This window comes from Crotalus tigris, unplaced genomic scaffold (assembly GCF_016545835.1).
Source record: "Crotalus tigris isolate CLP2741 ecotype Arizona unplaced genomic scaffold, ASM1654583v1 scf7180000021069.31290, whole genome shotgun sequence".
NCBI lineage: Eukaryota > Metazoa > Chordata > Lepidosauria > Squamata > Viperidae > Crotalus > Crotalus tigris.
In genome coordinates this window covers 1,457-13,717 of record NW_024098339.1, presented here as the reverse complement: position 1 = coordinate 13,717, position 12,261 = coordinate 1,457, and the positions used below count along the sequence as shown (strand labels likewise).

At 43.4% G+C, this 12,261-nt stretch overlaps 1 protein-coding gene across 1 annotated transcript; it reads right to left on the bottom strand.

Moving 5' to 3' along the window:
* Positions 1-5,861: 5,861 nt before the first annotated feature.
* EBI3 (Epstein-Barr virus induced 3) lies at positions 5,862-11,692 on the bottom strand. The gene is made up of 3 exons (XM_039369439.1): positions 11,234-11,692; positions 7,226-7,389; positions 5,862-6,142 (listed from the first exon to the last, which is right to left on the bottom strand). Exons 1-3 carry the CDS (start codon positions 11,445-11,447, stop codon positions 5,990-5,992), a joined length of 531 nt encoding a protein of 176 aa, XP_039225373.1. The 5' UTR covers positions 11,448-11,692; the 3' UTR covers positions 5,862-5,989.
* Between the last annotated feature and the right edge of the window lie 569 nt (positions 11,693-12,261).

Genomic DNA, 12,261 nt, shown 5'->3' with positions numbered 1-12,261 from the left:
AAATAATGATTTTTGTTCTGGTCTTTTGGTTTCAGTTATAATTTTGACTTCTATTTCTGACATTGGGTCATAGCCATTTGTATCTATTCCTATCCCAAACATCCATTTCTTACTTTCCCACCTATTTTGTTCTAGGAACCAACTGCCATTCTTGACTGTGAGAGTCACCAAATTACAGTTATCTGTTCCACAGGAATCTGCTTTTGTTTCATTCTTTTCAAACAAGATGTGGTCTATCTCTTTTGGGTTTTGGGTATGCCACTTAATACATGACCACCACTTACATTTGACCGCACATCCATCTGGTGGGCACAAGTACTTATGTTTTGGGATAAAGTTGTGAATATTACCGATCCCTCCGCAACCATATGTTGGAGTCCAATAATTAGCTGCTTTGCAAACATCAAAGGTGACGCTAAAACTGGAGTGTGGATTGGATTTCCATTGGGAGATCCCTAAGAGTTCCTGGTCCTTATAGCTAGTTCTTGTTCTATGTGTTTTGATTTGTAAGGCCCAACTATCAGGATCAGACTGTGGGTTATAACACTGATATTGGACACCTTTTCTACAAACTTTATATGTAGTTCTATTGTATGTACAAGAGTCAGGAGAACTATCTTGGCACCCTTCTGGTTTAACTGTATGTTAAATCAAAGTCTTGGTTATCTGGTTTCCTTGTTTTGTAGTTTTGATACAGTTTTGACAACCTTGGTTTCCCTGTGTTTCTGCTCTTTCTTGGTGTGTGCTACTCTATAATTCTTTATTAGAGGGTTTCTGCATTATGACCTCTCGTGTAGCCATTGTACTGATTTGTGTAGGAATGTGTGTGCATATTAAATAATTAACAAATATTATGAGCTGTAGAATCCACATATCTTCCACCGTGCGTAGAGAGACAGCTTCCTGGGGTGTCTCAGCAAGGTTGTTGATCACACCGTGTCTTGGGAACCCGTTGCTGTATTTCTTGTAAATTTCAACACCAAAGGCTTGTCAGTCTTGTCCACCTTGTAGGTCACCGGATCTGCAGGTGCAGCTGCTTTCACTCTACTCCAATGGATCCAAGATTTTCCTTCCAGGGTTTTCACTGCCAAAGGAGAACACATGACAACAGTATACGGTCCTTTCCATCTTGGGCTCAAGGGATCTGATTTCCAGTGCTTTACCCACACTCTGTCTCCAGGCTTGAACCCATGTGTTGCTGTAACCACTGGAGGGGGTTGTTGTTCCATCATATAATGGCGCAATTTTGAAACGGCCAAATTATGAAGCTGTAACTGATGTAACAATTTCTGTTGATCTACTCCCCCTTTATGTGCCAAATCGGGCCATCCTTGACTGTCAGGTTTAAACAGGCAAGGAGGACGGCCAAACATGAGCTCATAAGGACTAAGTTGTAATTTAGTGTGGGGGGCCAGTCTGATTGCATACAAAACCATAGGCAAAACATCTGGCCAATGTAGATGAGTTTCCAAACAAAATTTGGTAATAAGTGTTTTAATTGTCCTATGGGATCTTTCCACTCTAGCAGCCGATTGAGGGCGGAAAGCACAATGAAATCTCCACTTAATTCCTAATGCTTGGGCTAAAGCCTGATTGATTTGGTGTACAAATTCAGGGCCATTATCTGATGTAATCCTAGAAGGGCAACCAAATCTAGGAATAATTTCTTTAAGAAATATTCTGGCAACCTGATTAGCTTTCTTATTTACAGTTGGAAATGCTTCAATCCATCCTGAATAGGTATCAATTATTACTAACAATGCTACATATTTCTTACTTCTAGGCATGTCAGTAAAATCAACAACAACATAGTCCATAGGAAAATAAGCGATTGGTTGTCTGCCAGGTGGTATTACTGGTCCTTGGCGTGCATTGGTTTGGGCACAAATGGTACATTGAAAACAAACATCTGCTATTAGCGAAGAAGCAAATGGAATATAAAAAAACCGTTCAAGTTGCTGTAATAATGCAGTTTTTCCCAAATGATGTTGCTTGTGTGCCTGAAAAATAAGTGGGCGAGCAAGTGCCAAAGGGACAGCAATGCGTCCATCAGGTAAAGTGTACCAGCCTTTAACTAGTTTGGCTTGTACATCTTGTTGTAATTTTTGAGTTTCCTCCCTCGTATATGTAGGATCAAGTTGTTCTAAGTAAGTGTCTAGATACATGAACCTTGTGACATCTGATTGGAGAGGGGGACCTTCTAATGCAGCTTTTTTTTGCTTCTTTGTCTGCCTTCCTATTGCCCTGGGTAATACGGCTTGAGTCTTTTTGATGTCCAGGACAATGGATGATTGCAACTTTGGATGGCAATTGTGCTGCCTTGATAAGTCTTTTAATCAAAGTTGCATATTGGATAACTTTGCCTGTGGAATCCAAATATCCTCTCTCTTTGTAGATAGCCGCATGTGCGTGTATTGTCAAAAATGCATATTTACTATCTGTATATACATTTAAAGTCCTTCCCGCTGCTACTTCTAATGCACGGGTCAAGGCATATAATTCTGCAAACTGTGAACTGGCTTGACTAGGCAACTGTGCTGACTCAACAATAGAAGTTTGAGAAACTATTGCGTAACCAGAGTATCTACATCCTTTATCCATAAAACTAGAACCATCAGTAAACCATTGATAGTCTGGATTATGCAAGGGTTGGTCTGTAAGGTCAGGTCTGCAAGAATATTGTAGTTCTATTGTTTGCATGCAGTCATGAACAGGTTTGTTTGAATCAGGAATTGGCATTAGAGTTGCTGGGTTTAAAGTTGAACATTGTTGCAGTGTAACTTGTGGATTTTCTAATAAAAGAGCCTGTATTTTATGCATTCGTTGATTACTTATCCATAAATGTCCTTTATTATCAATGATTGTCTGCAAGGCATGACTAGTATAAACAGTCACTGGAGCTGAAAAGGTTAACTTGTTTGCCTCCTGCAGTAATAGCATAACTGCTGCTAGAATTTTTAAACACTGGGGCCAGCCTTGTGAAGAAATGTCCAGGTGTTTTGACAGATAAGCGACAGGGCGGTTCCAACTTCCCTGTTTTTGTGTAAGGACCCCTAAAGCTACATTTTGTCTTACATCCACATAAAGTGAAAAAGGCTTAGATATATCAGGTAGTCCTAGGGCAGGGGCTGTGGTGAGAGCCTGTTGCAATTGTCTCATGGCTTGGGTTTGTTCCTCTTGCCACAACAGAGGTTCTTTTTCTGGTCCCCTTAAAACTTGGTACAATGGTTTAGCTGTGAGAGCGAAGTTAGGAATCCAAATTCTACAGAAGCCTGTAATTCCCAAAAAGGCTCTAACTTCCTGTTTTGTTTGTGGAATGGGAATCTGTAACACAGCTTGCTTTCTCTGGGGGCCCAAAGTTCTTTGTCCTTGTGAAAGTTCATAGCCTAAATACATTACAGTCTCTTGAATTAATTGTGCTTTCTTTTTGGATGCTCTATAACCACAGTCTTGTAACAATTGGAGCAGTCTGGACTTGTTTTCAAAGCAATCCTCCCTGCTTTGGCCAGTTACTAAGACATCATCGACATATTGAAGGCAACAATCCTCTTGTCTGACTAACTTCAGATAAGCAAGATCTTGGGCTAGGGCTTGACTAAACTATATTTTTAAATATACGGCTACCACAAGGATTTGATTGCTTGCCAATGGATTTATTTAGGACAGATCTGGTGGCTCCCGTGTCAACTAGCATCGGGACAACCTGTCCTCCCACCCTTATTTTAACAATGGGCTCTGGGGGTGGGCGATAGAACCCTGTCCTCTTCAGTCTTCCCATTCCAGTTCAGCTAAGCCGATCATGTTTTCTTCTCTTTCCTCTGTCTGATTGGGATAAACTGGATGCTCTCTTCCTTTGAAGCTCTTTCTGAAGCCTCTCTGGAAAGTCCCTCTAAATCCTCTTCTTCTTCCATACTGGCGAGATTGTCCCCTGGGTTGGCCATTCCTCTGGAGGCACTCCCTTTGCCAGTGTCCTTCTTGTTTACAGATGGCACACTGATTGGGTCCTAGACATGTTCCTCCCAATGCCACGGTTAACATTTCAACTTTCTTTTTTTTCTTTTTGATCTGATTTGCGTTCCTCCTCCCTGTCACGGTTACGGAACATACTGAAGCATTGAAATGTTAGTGTTATCTGGTCCAGGAACCAACACCTCTCTTAGAGGGGCAATATTTTCTTCTGTTTTTATTTCTAACTTGCTCCTGGTGCGGCTAGAAACTGAGGTTTCACTTTCAAAGTTATTCAAGCTTTTATCTGTTTCTTGAAGGGATTCAGCTGTTGCTAATTTTCCTTCCTCACCGGCTTCTGGCTGAAATTGGGCTTCTCTTTCAGGCAGAGGGAGTGGAATTTGCTGATTTATTCTCCCTTCTTCTCTTCTAGGAACGTAGGGGGTGGTCTGGCAATTTCCTCCCTATCTTCCTGGCTGAAAATCTTAGCTTTTGTTTGAGGCTTGGCTTTTTGGCTTGCCAAATATATCTTTGCACACTCTATCTGACATTTTGCTAACCATCTGGGTTTTTCTGCAATGTTGATTTTCCATAGGGGTGCTGGTCCCAATAACCATTTCCAGTCACAATTTGATGAACCCGTGCAACGAGTTCGGGATTCGCCGATCCCATTTTTGGCCACCCTACGCCCAGGGCAGTCCACTCAGATTCACAGAATCTTTTTAACATGGCTGGATTTGGTTTTGGATCTCCATAATCCCTAGAAAAACCATTTTTGAAATTCTTTAACATGCACTGGAGTGGCGTCTGGTCAACGCTCTCCTTTGACTTTTTCCCACCCATTTCTCTAATACACTACCATCGATCACTCAACATGAGCTACAATGGTTTAACCTCCCACACACTCCTGCCTATTGAAGGCTTAAGGACGCCACCTTTGCCTTCTAGGGGGTGATCAGTCCCCTCTTCCGATCCAAAAGGGATCAGGTTTCCCCTGTTTTACAATACTTGCCTGCAGGCGTTTTCCAGACGCCTTTGTTGATTTAAGATCTGTCTGTCACCCTCATGGATCCTCAGACTGGAATGCTTCCTGATGGGTTAATTCCCTTTCCTCCCGTCGAAGTCTCCTCGTAGTCAAAAGCTACGAAGCCGGCTTTGGAGCTGTCGTCGTTTAGGAGAGGGGGGGGCCCACCAGGGCAATCCGTCTTGGAAGGTTAAATCCTTTTTCTTAAAAGCCCTTAAAAATGTCCCGGCGGAGAAATCGCCATAAATCTTGTGGAAAAATAAAGCCTTAAAAAAAATAAAGGGCTTTTACGAAATTCCATGGGTGAAAGAGAGATCTTTATTTTTGCGCAAAAAGGTTCAGAAGTGATTTAACAATCAGCAAATTTCTGAACAAGGGGGGGAGGGTCTAAACTAAAGCTTTATAGGTTTCTTTCTCTCAGGAACAAAGGAAGCATAGATGGAATCTTACATTGTATATGGAATCTACTTTTGTGTAACATTCAGATAGTTTCTCACACGTTAGGTCCATTTCTCATGGGAATACAATGAAGGCAGTTTTTACTTTTATACAATGTTTCTAAATATGCATTAGGTCATCCATGTACTGTTAATACAGCTTTTGGCTAACACAGCTTTCTTTCAGAGATTATGCAGACACATGATTTTTGCTTTTAGTGATTTTTCATTATTATTATTATTTTTTTTACTTTTCCCGCGCCAGCACCCGCGCATGCGCACAGCGCTGGCGACAGCCTGTCTGGTCCCGGGCAGCTTTGCACCTGCCCGGGACTGCCTGCAAACGCCCGAGCCGTTTGCACGGCTCGGGACATAACAGATAGATAGATAGATAGATAGATAGATAGATAGATAGATAGATAGATAGATAGATAGATAGATAGATAGCTGAGAGAGAGGGGGGGGGGAGGATGCCGCTTCCAGAAGTCCATTCTGGGCCTGGGCAACAAAAAATTAGCTACCAGTTCTGCTGAAGTAGTGCAAATCGTTTGAATCCCACCACTGGATGGAGGGCCCCGAGTCCTCACTCCGGCTGCCAGGACGCCCCAGAGGCTGGAGGACTCCAGGCGCTGTATTCTCCGTTATCCAGGAAGTCTTTCGCGGCTACTTGGATGTGGTAGTTTACACCAGAACGGATCCCAATGAGGGTAAAGGAGGTCTTCTCGATAGGCCTGGTCTGGGGAAGCAAAGAAAAATACAGGTTAGAATAGAACAGAATAGAATAGAATAGAATAGAATAGAATAGAATAGAATAGAATAGAATAGAATATAGATGGGATGGGATAGAATAGAATAGAATAGAATAGAATAGAATAGAATAGAATAGAATAGAATAGAATAGAATAGAATAGAATAGAATAGAATAGAATAGAATATAGATGGGATGGGATGGGATAGAATAGAATAGAATAGAATAGAATAGAATAGAATAGAATAGAATAGAATAGAATAGAGCTGGAAGGGACCTTGGAGGTCTTCTAGTCCAGCCCCCTGCTCGAGCAAGAGAACCTATATCATCTCAGACAAGTGACTGTCTAGTCTCTTCTTAAAAATCTCCAGTGATGGAGCACCCACGATTTCTGGTGGCAAGCTGTTCCACTGGTTAATTGTCCTCACTGTCAGGAAGTTTCTCCTCAGTTCCAGGTTGCTTCTCTCTTTGGTCAGTTTCTAACCATTGTTTCTCGTCCTGCCCTCTGGTGCTTTGGTGAACAATCTGGCCCCCCTCTGCCTTGTGGCAGCCCCTCAAATACTGGAACACTGCTATCAAGTGTCCCCGTTACTTCTTTTCTTTAGACTGGCCAAACCCAAGTCCTGCAGCCGTTCTTCGTATGTTTTAGTCTCCAGGCTTGGATCATCTTAGTTGCTCTTCTCTGTGAATCCCCTTTGAATATAAAAACTGCTATAAAACCGTAATCGGGGCCTCGGTAGCTTTCAAAGCTGAGGTCACTTTTATCTCTTGGTACCAAAATAAAAGTTTTTTCATATCTTGGGTTTGGTGATCAGTTGGCTTCAACACCAAGCTAAGACCCAGTTTTGGGAACAACAGTATGACTCGTGAAACTGCCTTGCTTAGCAACAGAAATCTCGGTCCCAATTGTACCTGCAAGTCATGGATTGCCTCTATTGCAAAGAACTAACAATACATCATATTAAATATTAACATTATTATGAAATAATTAATAAAAAGAGAAGTTCAGGTCAGAGGTTCAGGCTATTCAGGAAATAACTGTGGGGAGTGACTGCCAGCTCCCTCACTCACCGTTCTGATTTGCCTGGATCCGTCCCTCGAATAACGGATGACATATTTCAGGGGGAAATATTCAGGATATAACCAGGAACTAGGAGCCTTCCATTGCACAAGCAATGTTTTCGTCTTCCCTTGGATTGGGGAGACCGTTATGTTTTCTGGAGGGTCTGGCCGGACTAAGAAAAGTGAAAGAGAGAATTAAATCAACCAAAAATGTCAATACAGGTAGTCCTTGACTTACAACTGTTTGTTTAGTGACCGTTTGAAATTACAGTGGCCCTGAAAAAAGCGATTTATGATCGTTTTTCACACAACCGTTGCAGCATCCCCTATGGCAGGGGTAGGCAACCTTGGCTCTTTTATGACTCGTGGACTTCAACTCCCAGAATTTCTGAGCCAGCCATGCTGAGGGGAAAGGGAGAGGTTTCCAAGTCATATAAGAGCAAAGTTTGCCTTCCCCTGATCTAGGGGGATCCACTGGCCATATAAGGAGGCTTGATCCCTTGATCTAGGGCAGGGGTAGGCAACCTTGGCTCTTATATGACTCGTGGACTTCAACTCCCAGAATTCCTGAGCCAGCATGGCTCAGCTTGGAAGCCTGTCCCTTTCCCCTCAGCATGGCTGGCTCAGGAATTCTGGGAGTTGAAGTCCACGAGTCATAAAAGAGCCAAGGTTGCATACCCCTGATATAGGGTTTCCTGCCTGAGCCGGGGTTGGACTAGATGACCTCCAAGATCCCTTCCAACTTTATTATTATTAGTATTAGTAGTATTAGTAGTATTATTACTTGTGGACTTCAACTCCCAGAATTCGTGAGCCAGCATGGCTCAGCTTGGAAACCTCTCCCTTTCCCCTCAGCGTGGCTGGCTCAGGAATTCTGGGAGTTGAAGTCCACGAGTCATAAAAGAGCCAAGGTTGCCTACCCCTGCCCTATGATCACGTGATCAAAATTCGGATGCTTGGCAACTGGCATGTATCTATGACGGTGGCAGTGTCCCTGGGTCATGTGACCCCCTCTTTTGTGACCTTCTGACAAGAAAAGTCAATGGAAGAAGCCTGATGCATTTAACAGCTGTGTTACTAACTTAACAACCTAAGCAGTTCGCTTAACAACTGTGGCAAGGGAGGTTGTAAAATGGGGCAAAACTCACTTAACGACTGTCTCGTTTAGCAACAGAAAATTTTGGGCTCGGTTGTGCTCGTACGTCGAGAACGACCTGCCTCCAGAAGCGATGAATGCTCCAACACTGGAAGTTGTTAAGAAGAGACTGACTAGCCATTTGTTTGAAATGGTATAGGGTTTCCTGCCTGAGCAGGGGGTTGGACTAGATGACTAATTTACTTGGACTTCAGTAAGGCATTTGATAAAGTAGATCACAACCTACTACTTGACAAGATAGAAAAATGTGGGGTAGACAGAACCACCACCAGATGGATCCGTAGCTGGCTGACCGGCCGTACTCAGCGGACGTGGCTCAATGCGAACTGCATCTATATGGAGGGAAGGTGTAGTGGGGGGTTGCTCCCAGGGCTCGTTCTGGGCCAAGAGTACTCTGCAAACTATCTTTCATAACGATTTGGATGAAGGGATAGATGGGGAACTCATCAAATTTGCAGACGACACCAAGCTCGCAGGAATAGCCAACACTCCAGAAGACAGGCTTCAGATACAGAAGGATCTGGACAGACTTGAACACTGGGCACTAACTAACAAAATGAAATTCAATGGTGAAAAAAGCAAGGTTCTACATTAGGCAAGAAAAACCAAATGCACAAGTACAGCATAGGTGGCACCATGCTCAATAGAAGTAACTGTGAGAGGGACCTCGGAGTCCTAGTAGACAATCACTTAAATATGAGCCAGCAGTGTGCTGCGGCTGCCAAAAAGGCCAACACAGTGCGCTAGCTGCATTAAGAGAGGATGAATCAAGAATCACGTGACAGTATAATACCCTCTTCATTGCCTTGTAAGGCCACACTATTGGAATACTGCATCCATGTTTTGGTCACCCGATGTTAACAAAGATGTTGAGACTCTAGAAAAGGAGTAACGGAAGAGCAACAAGATGATTAGGGAAGGAGGCTAAAACATATAAGGAACGGTTGAGAGAATGTGTATGTCTAGTTTAACGAAAGAGAAGGGACAAGGGGGGGACATGATAGCAGTATTCCAATATCAAGGGGGCTTGCCATCTCAGGGGCTGCCACAAAGAAGAGTTAAGCTATTTTCCAAAGACCTGAAGGCAGGACAAGAAGCAACGGGTGGAAACTCATCAAGGAGAGAAGCAACCTAGAACTAAGGAAACTTCCCTGACAGAAACAAATTAATCAGTGGAACACGCTTGCCTCCAGAAGCAGTAAATGCTCCAACACTGGAAGTTTTTAAGAAGAGACTGGACAGCCATTTGTCCGAAATGGTGTAGGGTTTCCTGCCCGAGCAGGGGGTTGGACTAGATGACCTCCAAGGTCCCTTCCAACTTTACTACTATTACTAATTACCTCCAAGGTCCCTTCCAACTTTATTATTGTTATTAACAACCTGCCTCCAGAAGCTGTGAATGCTCCAACACTGGAAGTTTTAAAGAAGTGACTGGACAGCCATTTGTCTGAAATGGTATAGGGCAGGGGTCTTCAAACTTGGCTCTTTTAGGACTCGTGGACTTCAACTCCCAGAATTCCTGAGCCAGCCATGCTGAGGGGAAGGGAGAGGTTTCCAAGCTGAGCCAGGATGGCTCAGGAATTCTGGGAGTTGAAGTCCACGAGTCATAAAAGGGCCAAGTTTGAAGACCCCTGATATAGACTTTAAGAGGAGTGGACTTCAACTCCCAGAATTCCTCAGCCAGCATGCCTGGATGAGGAATTCTGGGAGTTGAAGGTCATAAAAGGGCCAAGTTTGAAGACCTCTGGTATAGGGTTTCCTGCCTGAGCAGGGGGTTGGACTAGAAGACCTTCAAGGTCCCTTCCAACTTTATTGTTGTTGTTGTTGTTATTATTATTATTATTATTATTATTATTATTATTATTATTATTATTATTATTACTATTATTATTATTATTATTAACTACCTGTAACTAGAAAAATAAAAGCTGGCCACATCAAGACATGAGAAATAACCTTAATGTGGAATCCCAGCTACTATTCCATGTCCCATAAAACTGTCAAATCTTCTCCTAACAGAAGGAGAGGAGGCTTCTATCCATTTTATGTCAGTTGGCTTATTCGCCCACCAAGATCACCAGTGACAATCAAGCAAATAATAAACCAATAAATAATAAACCAATAAAAGAAAGTAGGAATGGAAGTTGTATTACTATTGATGTCAAATATGTGGACCCAGACCCCACGTTGTTTATTAAGCACTAAAGATTGTAACTATAAAAACTTAATAAAATATCTATTAAAAGAAAGAAAGACTGAGACTATTCATAAGCAAAACGCCTACAGCCAGAGTTCTCATAGAAGGTTGGAGCTGATGGATTTAGAAAAACACTCCTAAAATCTACATTCCCCGCCCAGCTCCCAGGCCAGGGCGTGACCTCCCAGCCACAATGGGAGTCAGACAACAATAATTAGAATACTAAAAGGGCACACTCAAGTACAGGTCAAGGTACATTTCACAACGAACAGGCGTCTCAAACACAAAGCCCCAAAGAAGGTGTAAAAATCCACCTACTCTCAACTCCATTTTGTCAGCTGTCCCAGAACGGCAGGCTGTTGCTGGTTCTGCTCATCAATAAACAGACCTTCCTTCCTAAGCAGCTAGCCTCCATTTTATTTCCAGTGCCTTTCTCCCGGCTTGGAACTGGATCAGATTTTTCTTTCAACATATCTAACCTGTTTTAAATAAGTGGTTGAACTGGATCCACGATGGTTTGTTCCAAGATATTAAAAGGGCTATCAAACCAAATTTCTGCACCAGGACCGAACACAAAACCCTGTTTTCCTATTCTTGCTGGGGGGCACACTGTTTTAATTCCCCCATCAGAACAACTAGAGGTGAGAATTGCTTGAAAACTCACTGATCTGATCCAGGAAAACGTGGGAAAAATGACTGGCTGTCCCCAGCGGATTCACAGCTGTCACGTTGAGCCTGTAGGGATCGGTGGAGAACATCTGCAAGGCGGTCATACTGCAACTGTGGCTCCCTGCAACGGGTTGTATGCACTGATGGACTTCTTCCATTAAGCCATGCCTGTGTCCACAAGGAAAACTGGGTTCAGACATGCATTGCATATGCAGCAGCTAAAGGGTTGTATGAACGGGTGTCCCAGTGACTGCAACCAAGGGGAGAACTGTGGATTGAATCCAGAGTCAGTCCAGTTTAGGGGACTGGTGACTAAAACACACAAAGAAAGGTGGGTATGTGTGAGAAGAAGGATTACAGGTGACATGATAGCAGTCTTCCAATATCTGAAGGGCTGCCACAAAGAAGCGAGGGAGGGTGTGTAGGTGTGTGTCAAGCTATTCTCCAAAGCACCCGAAGGTAGGACAAGAAGCAATGGATGGAAACTAACCAAGTAAAGAAGCAACCTGGAACTAAGGAGGAATTTTCTGACAGTGGAAACAATTAACCGTCAAACTCCTTGCCTCCAGAAGTTGTGGGTGCTCCATCACTGAAGGCTTTTAAGGAGAGACCGGACCACCATTTATCTGAAATGGGACATGGTTTCATGCCTGAGCAGGGGGTTGGACTAGAAGACCTCTAAGATCCCTTCCTACAGACTGCAGCCCCATTCAGATGGTCTCATCAGCAGGACCGTCCCCGCTTTGTCCTTGGATGGGGGACCACCAGAAGAGTTTCAGTTGAAAGGGAAAAGGGAATGGCATGGGAGCAAGAGATTGCATTATTGCAGCTCTGGCACATGGGGGCAGGTTATACTTCTATGGCATGGGGGGGGGGGAGTCTAACCATTTTTATAGAAATGTTGACCTGACGTTTATCGGGTTAGGATTTGGTCTGTCACACGAAGTGGTCCTGGAAGACCGGTGCGTTTTGCACCACCACATCAACCAACTGTGTCGGCGGCAGGCTAGCCAGACCCTGGCC